This window comes from Columba livia, chromosome 5, assembly GCF_036013475.1.
Source record: "Columba livia isolate bColLiv1 breed racing homer chromosome 5, bColLiv1.pat.W.v2, whole genome shotgun sequence".
Classification (NCBI taxonomy): Eukaryota; Metazoa; Chordata; class Aves; order Columbiformes; family Columbidae; genus Columba; species Columba livia.
Window position 1 is genome coordinate 9715473 of NC_088606.1, and position 18195 is coordinate 9733667.

At 41.2% G+C, this 18195-nt stretch overlaps 1 protein-coding gene across 3 annotated transcripts in view; it reads left to right on the forward strand.

The window, feature by feature from the left end:
• Positions 1-18195, forward strand: part of AKT1 (AKT serine/threonine kinase 1) — a 74324-nt gene that overhangs the window by 36596 nt on the left and 19533 nt on the right. For all 3 annotated transcript variants that reach the window (XM_065063323.1, XM_065063322.1, XM_065063321.1), the window contains exons 3-9: positions 2766-2894; positions 9366-9477; positions 12847-12994; positions 14787-14918; positions 15085-15150; positions 16800-16868; positions 17564-17689. In XM_065063323.1, the coding sequence (XP_064919395.1) occupies positions 2766-2894; positions 9366-9477; positions 12847-12994; positions 14787-14918; positions 15085-15150; positions 16800-16868; positions 17564-17689 (782 nt within the window). The remainder of the gene's footprint in view (positions 1-2765; positions 2895-9365; positions 9478-12846; positions 12995-14786; positions 14919-15084; positions 15151-16799; positions 16869-17563; positions 17690-18195) is intronic.

Sequence of the window (18195 nt, forward strand, 5' to 3'; positions counted from 1 at the left end):
TTTTTTTCACACAGAAAGAGTGAAGAAAGAATGAGTGTGGAGGAGGATGCTATATATGTATATGGAATACACCATTTTAAAGACTGCGTGATTAATCCTTTTACATGATGTGTTTCTAACAGAGAAAAGGATCGGTGGAATCAAGCTGTAAGAAAGTATAAGAGCCAAACATAAGCATCTAATCCAAGAGAAAGGGTCTCTTGTGACAGTACAGTGTCATTTTTTGTGAAATTAAGCATACTTCGCTGAAAATAACCAGCTAATAATTTCAGAATCTGCAAAAAATAATGTCTCCTCTGTAAATACCAATGGGGAAGATGCATAGCAAAGATTAGGGAGTAAGGGAAATGGAAGCTCTGTTTTGCCCCTCTTCATCCCATCCAAGCTGGAGATGAGATGGTTCCTAGGTCTGCTTTATGCAAAAGAAGAAAATGCCAATGATCAGGTATGTAATAATGTGTTCCAAAATCGTGATAGTCCGGGCAGCTCTTTCCTGACACGCTCATCTGGCAAACCTGTAGGCAAGAGCTGGGCTGAGCCGCCGTGGATCTTCTTTTCCTTGTAGTCACATCTGTGGTGTAACAGAAGTGAAATTCGACTGATCTCACCAATCTGGGCTGAGTTGGGCTGGTAATTTAAATGTGAAAGGCTTAATAATCACCTACTGATCCCAGAAAGTTTTCAGCTTTTAATTAAGGTCAGAATTAAAAAGGCAATGACAAGAAGATCATCTACATTTACCGCCTTGCTTATAAATGTTAAGTCATGACAGCTATGGGGGAGTTCTGAAATTCCTAAAGCAACGATGACATTTTTGTAAACCCTTTATGGGTTAGTATAATGCAGCTGTAACAATCTACGCTAAAAGAAAGACTGAGAGAGGGTTTGTGCTCATTCCTTTTCCTTTCGTCTTTCTTGCCCTGTTTCATCAGTGCAAATGGGTGTTTTCTGCAGACATGGCTGCTATTGGGAAGGTAGTTCTGTATGACTCCCCCCTCCGACTCATTAACTCTTAGTTTTTTGGTTTAGATAAGAAAATTAAAAGCCTGATGAGGGCTTAACAGGTGAAAGCAGCAGCCAGGGGTGCGCATACCCATGGCTGCATGGTGTGGGCGATGGGTTGCTTGTGTTTTTGTGTGCAGGGGAGAAAAGTGTGAGCCTGAATGGGGAAGAAATGACACAGCTGGTGCCTGAAGCGGGTTGAAACTGCACTGCAGGCGGAGAGGAGGTCTGCGGGGAGAACAAGGAGGCAAAGCAGCTGCAGGGGAGTTCCTGGGGCAGGGTGCACATCGCTGCGAGAGAAATTGCAGGCAGAGGAAAGCCAAACAGCAGCAGCAAAAGAGGGTGTGAGCGGAGCCTGGGAGAACAGGAGAGCAGCAGAAGGTTGCCAGAGCCAGTGAGTCTGGGAGCCTTTTCTTCCCACTGCTTCTGGTTCGAAGAGCTCGCCAGCAGATGACACCGTGGGCACTGGGTACCAGCCGCTGCCGGGGCAGCATCGTGGGGTGGGCGGGCCCGATCCTGCTGTGACAGAGCGAAAGCAATTTGGTTCCTAGTCTGCTCCCTCCTCCTCTCTCTGATGCTGAACAGACAAATGAGAAACGATGCTGGAGGGAGGAGGGTGTAGCTGTTGCCCAGCCGTGGGCGCTTTGTAGTGACCACTTCTTTTTAATTCTTTTTCTTTTAAATCAGTTGTTGTTGGGGTGAGCAGAGTTCAAAAAGTGTTGCTGTTACCTTGATCTGAATGGCACTTGGAGTGAGGCTTTTGTGATTTAGCCCAATAGAAACATTACTGCAGGACCTTGTAGGACCTAGAGAGCCAGCTTGAGACCATGTAAAGCTCTGAGGTTCTGGATAGTCTGCCTGAGAAGATGACAACATGGACAGTGGGCAAAGGGGGAAACTGAGGCACATGAACAAAGACACCCAGAGGAACCGCAGGTGGATCCCCTGTCTTCCTTCCCTGAAACCTGAGTAAATCCAGTAAATAACAGAGGTTTTGATCTACTCTTATTATTATGCTACTGGAAATTTTGAATGTGGCTATAGCATGGTCAGTTGACTACTATCTGTGCAAGTTACTCGGATGAGCAGTAGCACAGTGTGAGCAAGAGATGTTTTCTCTGATAAAGCTGAAATATCTTTCAGAATAGATGTTTGTTTTCTTCTTTGTGGTGGTTCTGCATCATCCAGTGTTTTCCCCTTCGTATTGTGATATATCATCTTGTGTTTCACGCTTGAGATGTTGTGAGAGGAGTGAGTGATGTTATGTAACTTAAGCAGAGAATGATCTTCTTACGTTCTAAAAGTGACTGTTGGTTTGATAAAGCAGTTGACTAATTAGTAAATTACCCATTGTTGTTTAAAATACTTGCGCTGCAAAATGTAAATGAAAAAAATTTCTCCACTTGTCAGTATGAAAAATGACAATAGCAAAAATAATACATAGGACATCTGCTCTGATTTTTTTAAAATTTAAAATGCATTTAAGGCAGATGTTTCAGAATTTGAATGGAAATCGGAGTCGATGAAAGAACAAAACAGAGCTGTTTACCTTTTATGAAGTCCCATTTTTATGGTTAACATCACTAGTGATATCTGACTTAGTGCCTGTATTTTTCCACTGTTTGTAACAGAATGAACTGAATGTTCTTAAAACTACTGCTGTGCCAGGATGACATATAGTTTCAATATGAAAAAAAAAAGACAGTGAGTCAGTATTTTTGGGTGTTTTCTGATGATCTTTCCCTTTGTCCATCTTTTTCCAGGAGAATACATAAAAACATGGAGGCCGCGGTATTTTCTTTTAAAGAACGATGGCACATTCATTGGCTACAAGGAACGACCGCAGGATGTCGACCAGCGGGAATCACCGTTAAATAACTTCTCAGTAGCTCGTAAGTGCTTTCACATGCCCCCTCATCCGGTTTGGGGATTGGTGTCTTATTGGAGTCATAACACCAGTAAACTTCATCAGTAACATCCCAGTCTGCCCAGAGTGATGTGTCTAAACAATAAATGTGTTTGTTTGAGGTGATAAAACCCCCCTGTGTTTTCCAGGAATGGCTGTGATGTGGAGGTTTGATGCTCTGCTTTTTTTTTGTGGTTTTCAACTATTTTACCATTTCTGCTTATAGAATGAAGTGAGTTTATTAGTTAATATTTTGTATATCTGTTACTCAGCAAGTTGTTTAAAGTGAAACTTAACCCAGGTGCGTGTCTCGGGACTTGGCAGGTAGGCACAGCCGAAGCATTTCAGCATCTGTTCTGTCACCAGATCTGAATTCAAGTGGCATTGACACAGGTCAAAGTTATTTGATTGTTAGCATAGGGGAATGCAGAGTAAGCACCAGTTTTAGTGAAACGTACTCAGTTTTTCTTAATTTTGAACACAAACTCATATTCTTTTGGAGCCAACAGAAAGGTTTGGAAATAATAACATCTCCTAACCTCTGCACTCTGTCCTATGCAAACATTTCCAACTTTGCTCAGGTGCTGCAGCACAGGATGCAATAGAAGAATCTGAAGATAATTTCTTGCTCATGTTTTTAACGTTTTTCTGTATACTTCTAATTTTTATTTTCTCCTGTTCTTAATATTTTCCTGTCTCATGATCTGCCTGTTTCTCATTCCACCACTGAAAAATAGATTATTGTAGCACCTGTTATTAACAACGATCTGTTCGTGTTCCTGGTGACTAGTGGAAGTTCTACAGAGAGAAGGGTAGGGGCTTTCTCTCTTAGTTATAGGGTCACTTGAAATATATAGGGTTCATCTTTGTAGTTGACCTTTAAGCAGATGGATTTGAGACACTCTGGGCCCAGAAGAGGCCTGGGCAGCACTAAGAATTAATGCAAATGTTCATTTTTTTTCCTGCTGGTAGCAATATCTACCTGTTTCTGGCTAATGATGTGAATAAATAATGGACGTTGTGTTGCCTGCTGCCTCTGTGCAAGATGCCAAGAGTGCTTTGGGGTTTTTTGTGTCTTTTTAGAGAGAGAATTGTTGTAGTGTTTTCATTACAATAATGACTTGGTACTTTCCTCTTTAGACTGGTATCTCCGTGTGGATCAAGAAAGTAAAGAAAAGCAGCAGAAAGCCATTAATTGATAAATTAATTCAGTACTTGGTCGGTAGCCAGAAGCTTTTAACAAATGCACTTTTTGCAGGACACTTCCATCCTGTTGCTGCTAACTGCATTACTTACAATGGTTATTTACTGCAGCTCAGTGCTAAAGAGTAAAAAAAGATGTGTCCATTGCCTTCTCTTTGTCCAAGTTGCCTTCAAAAAGGGTTAATTTAAATCAGTTTTCATAAGAGGAATATGGTGCATTTTTTGGCAGATTGAGCCCATCAGTCTTGGCATTTACAGCTAAACAAGTTTGTTACCATGGTGTTGGAGCATTGTCGAGAAAGAGCTGACCCGTGCCTATAGAGCAAGGTGTAGCTACCATAAGAGGGATTGCAGGGAGGTTGGTGGGTGGAAGGATGCTCCTAGCGGTGGTTCTCGCCTGCTAAAGCTGTGGCAGGTCGAGGCCGCCTCAATGATGATGGGGAGGGTTCCTTGCTAGAAGTCACTATTGTGGTTTTGGGCTCACTGAAGCTGCGGTTGCCCCACCAGGATTTAATTTCTCGTGTAGGCACTGGCACACAGTGCTGCCAGCCCCTGATGTGCGGTTCCTTCCTGGGTACCCTCCACACTTGTGTCGTTTGGATGTGTTTTGCACCACAAGTTTTCCCTGTGAACCTGCTTGCTTGGTACTTTAGTTTGGGTTCACTTCTCCAGTTGGTGTGAGTCAACTGGAGCTGTGGAGCCTGCAGAAGCCTCCTGCCACTGCAAGGGGGGAATTTAGATAAATGTTTTGTAAAAATTCATCCTTTTTTTTTTTTTTTTTAAGAGCCCATGGTAGCGCTGACTTTTTTGCTAATTAGTGAACTAGATTTTTTCTTTTTAATGAGATGGCAGGCTGTCACTTATTGGTCCGTTCTTTGGAAGTGGTCCCATGTTTCTGATTAAAGTCTTTACCCTCTTCTCCTGTAAAATAATGTAGGCTTTTTTATCTTCATAAGTAAAAGGGTTTTTTTAATGACTAGGGCATTCTTCTTCCTTGTATTGTAAAATCCATATTAAGTGATTTTGCAAGCTCATGAGAGGTAGGAAATTTTGAATTCAGGAGAAAACAGTAAAAGAAGAAAATATCTAATGATTATTTGCCTTTTCCCTTAACAAGTATGAAGGAAGTATTAGCAATGAATGCATAGTGTGCTTTCCATGCGCTTGGCTGTTTCTTCTTTCTCCTGCACTAGCTTTTTCCTTTGGGTCTGTGAGGGTTTTGATCATGTATCTTTGGAAACTTGTTTATAGTCCCCTCCATGGGTAAAGAGAGGCTCACTTGTACCTTTTTTTCCACCTAATTTTCCAGTTAAAATAGCCATATATCTATGTTTGTAACTTAATTATATGTGTAAGGAGTTTGTTTCCTTGGAAGTTACCTGCTGGTGATTTATTTAAAAAACAAAGCAAAATTTCTGAAAGCTAGTGCCTGAGCATTTAACTGTGATTTTTGAGTCAAATTTGCATTCATGTTCTGTAGTTCACCACTAGTAAGGTGGAATAAAAAAGCCTGTACCTAAATAGCTCTGCTTCAGGGATCCTGCAGATAAATACCCAATAGAGCCTATGTTGTAAATCTGCGAGATAAGTAGCCTTCGTACTGATTGTAATCTCGGATTATCGTGTATGTCTGCCTATTAGTTTATAAGCCTTTAAAACCATATAGCTGAGAAGAGCAGTATGTTGTGAAAAACCACATGGAGGGAGAGGCCGTTCCTGTTAGAAAGAAGGGATTATTTCTCTGACTGTCAAAAAGGTGGTTTTGTTGTACATCTGAAAACATAATTGCTGCACAGTACGAGTGCTCTTTTGGGACAGGACTGCCTGTCTGCAGTCAAGCATTTATCAGTGGGCACTGCATGGACAGATAAGTGGACAGACTTTTTGTCTGCTGTTACTTGGGGCCACCTTGGTCCAGGTCTGTTCCTCAGGGCTCCCAGCTCTTGCTTTTGCCAGGCTGAGCTGTTTGGGGGTGAATCTACCTGGTGGTGCTAGCAGAAAACTAACACTTCAACGTAATATTCTTGTTTGCCTTTCCAAAGTTTTATTTATTCATCATTCTTGCCTGATTTACCTTTTTCTTTCTTTTATTTTTTTTTTTCCCCCACCCCCTTCCTTAAAGAAACCAAAGCAGGAATGGGAAGGATTCTTCCTTGACATTATCATTTTAAGTGTGATGTCATTATATAGGGAGCAGAGTTCGACACTTTTCATTGCAAGTAATCTGCCTTTTAGTTTAAGTGCTGGGGAAGCAAATATTGTGACATTTTAGAAAGTCACTGGGATAATACTAAGTGTCTTTCAAATACAAAATGGTAATTTACATTTCAATGCCTTGGTGTCTATTCCTGTTAGGAACAATTTCTCTGTCCTACTTACTTTAAAAGACCAAAGCCAGGAAAGAATCAAGAGGTTCTTTAGAGCAATTTAAATCATTTTTAACAAGCTGCTGTTCATAGCACTTACTTTGTTGCAAATGGGGAATACTTACATTGGCCTGTTTGACAGGAAAAACTGTCTTCAAAGTGGGTAAGTGACCCTCAGTCTGTATTTGAAACATGGATGTTTTTATAGCAGAACCCCCAAACATGCCATGAATCAGACATATTATACAGCATCTGTATCCGTGCTCTGCTGTAGTGGTGCATGTTCCAGTACATGATCACAGAAGGCAAGTTTGGTGCTTTTCTAGCTTGCCAACCACAGTAAAGACCAGAGAGTTAATTTTAAAAGTAAGAAAAAAAACAACTACTGCTTCATCATTTCGTTGATAAAATCCATGTCATTGTTGTATATAGGGAGAACAAAGAGGTAGCGTCAAACTTTCTGAAACCTATGTGGTACAGCACTGTGGTAAAGCAATTTAAAAATAAAGCCTTCTGTATTTCTCGATATGTGCTGTTATGATTGAGCAGGGTAATTAGACAGCATATTGTTCACTAAACAAAACACTTCTATGTGACATACTTGAATTATAGTGGTTATTAACTGACAAATCTCTATTATTCATCTTGCTGTATGCCTTAAAGATTGCTGGATCAGCAAGCTCAACAAATATCAATGGACAGTGCTGATTTAGAGGAAAACTGGTGATGTTTAATTGGTCCCCTTCTATGACAGAAGATGCCTTGTGTGGTTTATTATGCTGAAATTAAATGGTTAAAGTTTAGAGTTCATGGCTAGTTTAGTATCTGTGCTGCTACTTCAGAATACGTAATCTGAGGCACTAAATGGGAATTTAGAGGCTGTTTTAAAAAAATAAGCAAAAACTCTCAGTGTGTTTCTTCATCTTGTTGCACAAGTAATGGAGAACGGTTCTGGATTTGCATGAGGGTACAAATAGCCTGGGATTCTTCTTTGAGTCTTGAGCCAAACTCAGTGTCTTAGGGCTGCATTGTGCATAGAGGACAACCCCAGCCTTCATCTGTCCAGGGCAGGCAGACAAAAATGGGAGACAAAACAAACCAGCCAACCAAACCAACAAAAATCGAACAGTAAGCTAAGGTGGATGATCTGGGAGCAGGAATGGGATCTCGTGAGCTCAGTTTATCAGAACTGGGCTTACTGGGCTGTGCCAGCTTGTGCATTTGTGTTCAGCCTTACCTGCCATTTGCAAAAGAGGGCGGAGAGGGCTCAATACGGCGCTTTGCGGGCACGTCTGCCTCGTTGTGTGGAAGTTCTTTAATCTTGGTGAATGAAGAAGTGCCGTTTATCACACTAAAACCTTTTCATGACTCATTAATAAACTTTCTTTTATCTAATTGCGGTACTTTAGTAGGATGCAGTATAACCTCAGTGTGCTATTAAAGAAAAATTAGATTTTCTTGTCATGAAAAATGCAAAGTTACTCATTGAAAAGCTTATAATTCCAGTAGCAAATGAGGCATGAAATATATTGCCAAAAATACAACACCCAAAACCACTGACGGTAAATATTTTGTCTTGGTACTAATTAAGAGCTTGAATTTAAAACTGAGTGTTCTAAATTCTCACAGTAATAAAATTACCCTGCCGATACCAGTGTATCCTTAGTAACATGCACTGTTTCTCTGGCTGGATTCTGTCCTTTGCTTGCGTGTTGCTGATGGTGGAGGATGTTCATAGCCCTAGTGGTAACCTGAAATTTGTCCCTGTCTTCATAGGACCTTTTTATTTACTTGGAAGTTGATTTAGAATCAGAAGACTAAATAATAGTGAGCTTGTGGTTTCATTAACTGCAAGAAAAAGAGTTGAATGTAAGAAAAAAACAAACTGATCTCTCTCTTTTATTCACCTCCCCTGCTCACTTGTTTTCTTAATTTGACTTTCTTTTAACAGGAGCTGTTTAATTAGCATTAGAGTTTCTACTAAAATAAATCTGAAAAATGTGGTGGTTTGGTTTCTGCTGTTATTTCATTGATTTTGTTTTTCAGATTCTCTTTTTTAGTATAGCTGGTGTACCCTTAATCAGGTGCATGTTTCAGGCCCAAATTTGAAGGTTAAACATTCGCGACATCCCATGAAGCATAAAATGTGGTTTAAAAAAAAAGTAAATAAAATAAAATAATGCTCAGGTCAAGAGAGAGCGTTTTTATGAGGTGGTGTTTTTGCATGTAGCTGCTCTGTAGCCTTTTTAGGTTGTGCTCAAGTACACGGGCAGTGATGGAAGTGGTTGGCTGTCTGTCCAGCTGTCTGTCTGTGCGGCAGCTGTCCCGAGGGCGTTTAAACAGGGTCTGTTCTGGGGGTGCCTCTCCAGTTTGATGTTCCCTCTAGTGTTTGAGGACTGGAAATGCTGAGTGTAATCTTTGTCACGTCGCTGCAAAATGGCCAAACACTCCCTCTAGCAGCACCTTGAAAGCCCAGGACAGGGTTTTATGTCCGGAGAGTCGAAGGGAGGGAATGTGGGGGCTTGGCTTTAGTTTCAGCGAGTGGAATTGCTGCATTATCAGCTGACTCTGTCCGTGTCCTCTGCTCTGGGTGACCTTTGGAGTGTCGGACCTGTGTCTGAACAGCTTCAGTGTCATCACACCGCATTTCTACTTGCTGCTCTGGGCAGACCAAATGCAGAATTTGATTTCGGTGCTGCTTAGATGGCTATCTCCCAAGCTATTTATTGGTTTCATCGATACAGTAAATTGTCTCAAGTCTCCTAAAGAAGTACTTACAGAGATTTCTATGACTGATTAATCGCAGCAGTTTGCTAGATAAGAATAAAGACAAATGATTATTTAAACCTGCTTATGTACCATGACTTTCTCTTCCTTCATTGTGGTAGAGTGCCAGCTGATGAAGACAGAACGACCTAAACCAAACACATTTATCATTAGATGCCTCCAGTGGACCACAGTAATTGAAAGAACATTTCATGTGGAGACTCCAGAGGAGCGGTATGTTTCATTCATATTTAATACATAAACTACTTGCAAAAGCAGATGCAAGTGTTCAGCATTAATAGCGAGTCTTTTGCTGAAGCTCTTATTTATCAGATGATGTACATCTAGACTGAAAAGCGACAAATAATTTTTGAGCGCCTCAGTGCGTGTTCCAGTATAAAAAGTACCATAAAGGGTGTTTCAGAGAGTGGATTTTGTATTTGTAGTATTTGTAAATGAAATGTTGCTAGGTTGAGTATCTGAAAGGGACAGGTGCAGGTGTGTACTAGCACACAGGTAGTTATTTGGGGAAATTCAGGGTTAATTTCTCACTGGAAATCTTGTGGTGTGTGAAATGAAGGGTTTCTGACCCGGGAGTTTCTGGAAGGATGAGCACAAGTGAAACAGAGATTCAGGCAAAGGTGGGGTGTATCAAAATACTGACCTTTTAAAGTCTTTTAAAACCCCTTGTTTTTAAAGGAAAAAAGTTAGTTGCATCATTTCTGATTGCTAATGGTTTATGCAAATTAGATAATAAAGGTGATAGTTATCTGCTGCAGGTGCAGGTTTCTGTTTCAGCTGTTAGGAAACAAAGCTAAGAGCGTGCATCCTGTGTGCTCAGCATTGGAGGATTGATCTCTTACCTCCTGGGAGAACAGTTTTCCAGCACAGCCATTCTACAACTGCAGGGTATTTAAATATTTACTTGCTCTTCAGGAACTGAACTTAAATTTTTCCAATACCGTTGCCCTAGGGGAGGGGGTATTTTAAAACCCGTGTCCTCCCTAGATATGATACTGGCACATATTTCCTTTATAGATCAGCATTGGACATGGCACTTAGTGCCATGATCTAGTAAACGGACTGGAGTTGGACCAAGGGTTGGACTCGATGATCTCTGAGGTCTTTTCCAACCCAGTCGATTCTGTGATTCTGTGATTCTGTGAAATTCTACCTAATATTCTTTGGGATTTTTTTTTCTTTTGTAGCCTTTGCATGCATTGATTTAAAGATATCTGTTTATTGCTTTTGATTCTATTACAATAATCAGAAGAAGGTGAAATCAAATTAAAAGCAAACAACAATAAACTGGTCCTTGTTTCTTGTAGTAGCTTTGTGGTCAGTGACCTCAAAGGGGCTGAATAACAGTTTCCACTTGGGGGAAGGTTGTGTTCAGTCTTGTTTTGTTCCTTCCTTGTCGCCTAAATCAGCTTTGTGACACTTCAGGAGTCAGGGTGTTAGTCACCTCTGTTGTGTACGCTTGAGACATAAAAGCTGAGGGTGAAGTTCTGGTCTCCCAGAAATCAAGGACATTAACTTCAGGAGGGCTGAGATCTAAACCAAGTCAGTAACAAACCTTGAAAGAGATGTGAAGGTAGATATGCCTTTAGTAGCAGCATTTGTTGTTTTCAGAGAGATGGAGAGAGAAAAATGCAGAAGAAAAAAACTATTTTGGTAAGAGTTCTGAATATGAAAAATAACTAGTAATTAAAGGAATGTGTTTGTGATGGTGAATGAAGAGCTTTCTGCTGGGAGCATAGGGAGAATGTTCAGAATGTTCAGCATTACCTTGCTGCTCCAGACACAGCTGGGTATCACAGTATCACAGTATGTTTGGGATTGGAAGGGACCTCAAAAGATCATCTAGTCCAATCCCCCTGTTGGAGCAGGAACGCCTGGGTGAGATCGCACAGGAACATGTCCAGGTGGGTTTTGAATGTCTCCAGAGAAGGAGACTCCACAACCCCCCTGGGCAGCCTGTTCCAGTGCTCTGTCACCCTCACTGAGAAGAAGTTTCTTCTTAAATTTAAGCGGAACCTCTTGTGTTCCAGCCTGATCCCATTACCCCTTGTCCTATCATTGTTTGCCACCGAGAAGAGCCTGGCTCCATCCTCATGGCACTCACCCTTTATATATTTATAAACATTGATAAGGTCCCCCCTTAGTCTCCTCTTCTCCAAACTAAAGAGCCCCAGCTCCCTCAGCCTTTCTTCATAAGGGAGGTGCTCCACTCCCTTAATCATCTTCGTTGCCCTACGCTGGACCCTCTCCAGCAGTAGTGCACATTCAGACAAAATCCAAAATAAAAAATTGACAGGGCAGGAAAGAACTTATGTGTAATTGATGCAGTTGTTATTAGAATCTTGTACTGGCTACTTTTTCCACTGGACTTTGCTGCATCTGTGGAATGATTCATGTCTTCCACCCATCACAATCTGAAATTTCCGTGTTCAGATATGATTTTTTTTTTTAGCCTAGTGTTTCACTGTATAATTTCATAGCATTGACATTGATTAGGATAGGATGGCTTCACTGCAGATTATGTATGGAGTTGTTCAGCATTGGCTCCTGTTCCTGCTGTGGTAGCAAAGTATTTTACCTGAGATGTCCTTGGGAGAAGAGTTTAGCCAGTGTCCAACAAATACCAACTAAATCACTATGTCCCATTACATACAGATACAAAACACAGTAAAACATGCTAAATTCACATAGTCCACTGAACGTGTCTTCAGCCCCTATATGCCTTAAAGCCTATCCCAAAACCCTATAAGCCCTTAGGAGTTGTATGCTTTATGTTCAATAAATGTGCAGTGAAATGAAATGAAGGCCAAGAACTTTCACTTCAGTAGTTTCCAAAGGTGTGAAATTTCCCAAAGGACACTGGAGTGGAAGAGGTCTCCATCAGAGTTGAAGGGGTCAGAATTTAGAGCACCCGTTGCTGAAACAGCTCTGGAAACTTCATCATAACCAAGACCTGTGCCTAAGATAAAATGTCACTGCTTTTGCTGACATTCTGCTAAAATTTACGTGGGAATTGCTGTACTTCTGTCATCGTCTTTACAGCTGGGGAATAATCTAAATATCCTGGGCTTTAATAACCTTCTCCTGGAACACCCCATGCCATTAAAATTTGGGATATGTGTGCGAAGAGGTGGCATCATGCCCCCAGCAGTTGGATATATATGTTTCAGTGCACCATAGGAACAGAGAAGCAGAGTTTAATTGTTTTGTGCTGCATGGGAGCCATTTGGATTTTGGTTTTGGCAAGACCTTTTTTTTAATGTAAATCTCTGTATCACCGGGTCATATCTTGAGCTGCTGACTGAATGCCTATTAGAATTTCTGTTTTCTGAAAACCTTGTGTTGTATTCGAACTGGGAGGACTTCAGTTGTGTCTTGTTTCTAGTATGATTAATAAAGATCTATGTTAAAAGTGCTCTTAAAAATGTGTTCTTACAGTGCTTGAAAGTGCGCATAATTCATTGTACATTGCATTGTTTCATCAGAGAGCATTAGTTGCTCTGTATTCCTTGGTGACTTCTGCCATGGCAGGTGGTAATCTAAAGTCACAAGTAACGAACATCTTTGCTTATATTTTGACAGGGAAGAATGGACAAAAGCCATCCAAACAGTAGCAGACAGCCTCAAGAAACAAGAGGAAGAGATGATGGATTTTAGATCTGGCTCTCCCAGTGATAATTCAGGTGCAGAAGAAATGGAAGTTTCTATGACAAAGCCAAAACACAAAGTGGTAAGTGAGCATAGCAGAAGTAACAATCTTTTTTAGGCCTTCTTGAATGTAGACAAGAAATAGCCGTCAAGACACGTCTGTTCCCATAACAATGACATGGTTGTAGATGCAACATCTGGAGGAAACAATTGCCTGAGCTGAGCAGATACCAGGCACAGCCTGTCTGGGTCCAGCAGAGTTCTGAGTTCAGTTGTCCTTACTGGATGGCTTTCAAGGCCAGCTCAGGTCTGGATTTGGTTTGCCTGTTTTCCTGTGGTACACAGCCTGAAGTCGTAGAGCCTGCTGAGCCCTGTGGCTACGTAAACTCTTTGCAAACTGGTGCAAAGGTGTTCCAGTGGATTTGCAGGACTTGAGTTCAGTCCAGTGGATTTAATTGCTCTGGATTAAGGGTTTAGGTGAACTCCCGGGCAGCTGTTGCAGTGTCTGCCCATAGTGTTCCTAGAGCTCGGGGTTTTGCATCAGGCACAGCACTGTCTGAATGCACAGGGCCAGCTCAGCAGTGGCCTTCCATGAAAAGAGTATGTGCCAGAGGAGATCTTTGCTCTCTGGAACCCTTTTAGAGCACCCGTTTTAGGTATCTATCTTCAGCCTCCCTTCACTTCTTTCTACCCCATATTTGGGTTTCCATTTTCCAAAGCATTCCCACCTGCTCCTGTAAGAAAGAATTGAACTTCTCCCATGTGAGTGCTCTGTCTGCAGACTGTACCAAGGCACCTTGTGTCCTTACCTCACCATTGTTATCCCCACTTACTTTCCTAAGTTTGTTTCAGTTTGGGGAAAACTGATAAAGTTTTTAAAGAAGCTCATCCACCAGTGTCATCACTAAGTATGTGTGCCAGCCTTGTGTCATGTCAGTGTTTCAGACTGATGTGGGTGGCTATTTACATGTCACTGAATTATAGCTGCCATGAGCCTTCTGTGTCCTTGCCTGAACAGGTACCGCTCTCCCTGAGCAGCTCTTCACAGAAATGCAAGAACCACCTTGCTGTTGAAATAACAGCAGAAGACGGTGACTGTCTATCCCTGGGCATGTTAGCGAGGATAACTGAAATGATTATTGGGGTTCTGGCATCAACTGTATTGCACAATTAGCAGGAACTCTCCTCGGCCAGCTCTAGACAAGAATATGGAGGCAGTTTGCTGTTGGGAGCTTCTTAAAATTTTTCCCAACCTGAGGCTGCAGTAGCCTTTGGCTGCGTAAGTCTTACGATTGCCGTATTGGCAACAGTTGTTAATGTGACAGTGGAGCGGCAATCCTCAGCTTGCATCAGATTCTGATTTTCTCCAGCATTTTTCCTAATGGCAAAACAAATAAGAGTGAATGGCCGATCTGTGAGGCAGTCGTTTTGTCTGTGGGCTTTGGTGCTGTTCAATGAAGCACAAGAAAGCTGGTCCCCAGAGAGGAGGGAAACATCAGAGTAAAGGTGTGGGTTTAATCCCTGGAAGCAGAGCAACGCGTGCCTTTTAGTGATGTGTTCAAAATGTCTATGAATTTAATAGTACTATGTTGAGTGGTGTTTGCGCAGTTGAATGTTGAGTCATGTGCAAAAGTGTTCTGTTAATTGAAAGTTTACCGTTTTCCCTAAATAGTTTGGACTTTGGGAGTGCACTGATATTCATTTTCATGGAAGAATCATTTATGCTCCTGAATTCTACTAAGCAAAAGGATATAAAAAAGACATAGGCAACATATGCCATGTATTGTTATGTGAATGACAGATTCTAGTCTAAGAATGACGTACTTGTTGTTTGTCCATGTACTTCAGTTCTTGCTTATCTGTATCATTAACAGACCATGAATGAGTTTGAATACCTTAAACTACTGGGAAAAGGCACTTTTGGAAAGGTTATTTTAGTTAAAGAAAAAGCAACCGGACGATATTATGCTATGAAAATTCTGAAGAAGGAAGTTATTGTAGCAAAGGTGAGTAGATGGGAAACTTGGGAATGTGGTTCACCCTTGACACAGCCTTTGGAAAGGTCATACCAAGGGCTCTCTGAGTACTTGTGAATAATTGCTCTGTTAGTGTTTGAAACAGACCCCTGAGCTGGGGAATCAATTTGCTGATTTCCTTCTGCTTGTGTTTCAGGATGAGGTGGCGCACACGCTGACAGAAAACCGAGTTTTACAGAACTCACGGCATCCATTCTTAACAGTAAGTGTTTCTGTGTCTGCTGAGCATAACTTGACATCATGACAACCAAGACTTTTCCTTATTTTTTGTTGTTCGTATAATACATTTGAGATCTGTGTTTTCAGAGTGGCTGTATATTTTCGTACCCTTCCATTTTTGGGAAGCACAAATTAAAATGCTTTTTTAAAGTCTTCTGAGTCTTGCAGGGCCAGTCCTCAGTACCTCTTGAGGACAGTGTTTCAGAGTCTGGTTTGGCTTTACAGCTCAGCCATTTAATGGCTTGCCATCTCTGAGAGAAATGTCTGCTTTCCTTGTCCTCCAAATGTAGCAGAGATCAGGGTGACCCTGATCTTGTGACAAACAAGTTCAGGAGGACATAGTGGAGGGAAAAACCCTTTAATTTTGCCTTTCTTTGTTGTTTTTTTTAAGCTCCCAGAAGCAGCTCACTGTGGGATCAGAGCACTAGTAATGCCATCCAAAGGACAGTGGTGGGAGCACGTGGGATGAGACAGGGAAGAGCAGGACTGTGCTTTATCTGCCACTTCACTTTTGGATTGGCGTAGCTGTAAAATCAAACCATACTCTCAGTTTAGGCCTCCAGCACCATCAGTCTCTCTGGTTGAGTTCAGATACCTAAGTTACACCTCAACGTTTTGTTTCTAGTATTTATTACCAGGTGGCTCTGAACTGTTGCCAACTGCTTAAGCTCTCATCCTGTGTAGGATCCCGGTTGTTTCCTTTGTCCAAGTACACACGGGCTTAGCTGGAATTGAGACCTTTTAAGTGTGGTCTCTGGAAGTAAATATTGGCTATATTGGGTGTAATCAGTAAATGTTTGTTGATGTGCCTAAAACCTGATCCTCCCTTTCTCTGAAAAAATACGACAGGTTTAAAAACACCACTCCTAGTAATGAAGGTGATGATATGCAGTATTTTCTTTTTAATGTTTTCATAAGCCCAAGTATGCAAAACAAGAGCTATCTTAAGAAGTCAGCTACAAAACTGGGTTATGGCCAAGAAACTTAAGACTGTGGCACACAAGTTGATGTTTCTCTTGTCACAGGAATACACATGACAGGGCTGTACAAAGGCACTTTGTGATGCTCCATCACACCCTCCATCCGGTCTGGTTTTGTCAGTTGCTCACAAATCGATACTGAGAGCATTGCTCAGTTCCTGGCAGGCCGGCAGCAGGGAGCCGGGCAGAGACCAGGGGGCTGCTGTGTGTTAATATATACATGTTTCATATAAGAGGACTTGTGGCCAGTGTGGTAAAACTTTGTGCTCTAGGCTTTGGTTGTGGCCTCTTGTCCATACAATTAAACTGTGGAAGCTTGTGGCCTGAGGAGGGGACTTCAGAGCCACTATTTGTACATTTTATATCACTGTTAGCAGGTCAGGACTTAGTTTCACAGCATTATAGGCATTACTGATAGCTTCTGCAAGGGATCGTTTTAGTGTTTTATTAAATGTATTTAATGAAATAAGTTGGTGGTGGGTCAGTCCTCAGATGCAACAGGAAAGTGTAAATATTATAAAAGAGCCAAGGACAAAAAGTCCACTGAAATAGAAAATTTCATGTCTGTTTCAGTTTCTGAAAATCCGTTGAAAATGCTTCTGTAACTGTCAGTGTGATCTGTCTTCTAAGTTTTGGTTTAAATCTGTTTCAGGCTTTAAAGTATTCCTTTCAGACACATGATCGCTTGTGTTTTGTTATGGAGTATGCTAACGGAGGGGAGGTAAGGGAAATGTAATAATGTTTAATACTTCAGGATTTTCCTGTGCTACTTATGCTTGACATTATTTAGCTAAGGCCCATGTCTGCAGTTCTGATTAATCCAGGTTGTCCTAGTTATGCACAGCTGTTGCAGGTTTAACAAATGTTAAGAATTGAGACTTAATTTTCTTAATTAAATCTTTAGAGAATAGAGGGTTTGGGTGTAAGTTCATGTTTTACATGATAGCAACGTGTTGTAATCTGAGCTTTAGTAATTCAAGAGGGCAAGATTGCTTTCTGGTTGCTCTTCAGGCAGCTTTTCACACTTTTTAATGAATATTGTGAGCACATGTTACTTTGGGGGAATAACTGGAGACTTAGCAAACTGCTGTTAGTTAAGAATGAAAAGTGAGAACATCGACTGTAGCTCTAATATAGAACTGTAGTTCAGTCAAAATGAGTTTTTATAATTTTTCGTATGTACAAGAATGTGCAGCGCACAAACTGGTTATCAGTCTGCATCTGTGAATATGAGATATAATTGTCTGGTCATTTAATTTGTGATGCTTTGTAACACATTTGTGAACACAACTGGGTGAGGATGGGAAGAGGTTTTCTCTTAGGTAGTATCTTATTCCGAGCAGGCTGGCCAGTGAAGTGCGAGACTTAACTCAGAAACCTGTGCAATCTAAATGTAAGAAATTATTGTTTTTGTAGTTGTTTTTCCATCTGTCAAGAGAGCGTGTCTTCTCTGAAGACCGGGCTCGGTTTTATGGAGCTGAGATTGTTTCAGCACTGGATTACCTACATTCAGAGAAGAACGTGGTTTATAGAGATTTGAAGGTATGTAGAAAAACAGTTTCATAGGCTTTTTAGTTTCAAGCTTTTTGTTTGTTAGTTGCAAAAGCAAGTGGGTCTGAACTATACGAAAGCCTTTCCTGATCGAACTTTAACATAACAGTTATTGCAGCTGTTGGACTTGACTTTACAGGATGTCTAAATGCTTTTATAGTCTAAGAGCTTGTAAAATGCATTTGTCAGGACCCTGGCAGCGTTTCAGAGAATATAAAGGGGCACTCAGCTACCTGGGTTGCATTTTCAGTTGCTTGCTTTTGTCCTAAGAGAAACTTTGCTTGCTCTTCTCCGTGGTGGAACATAATCCTGGGCTCTTCATCCCAGGTCTTATCAGATAGATACAAATTCATACTGTGTGGATGTTCTTCTTCCTTGCAATGTGTTGCACAGCACTGTTTCATAGTACCTGGTTGCAGTTAGCAAATCGGGTAAGCTTCAAGTCGCTTATTTCTTCAGTGAGCAGAGAAGGGGCAAAAAGAAAACCAAACAACCAA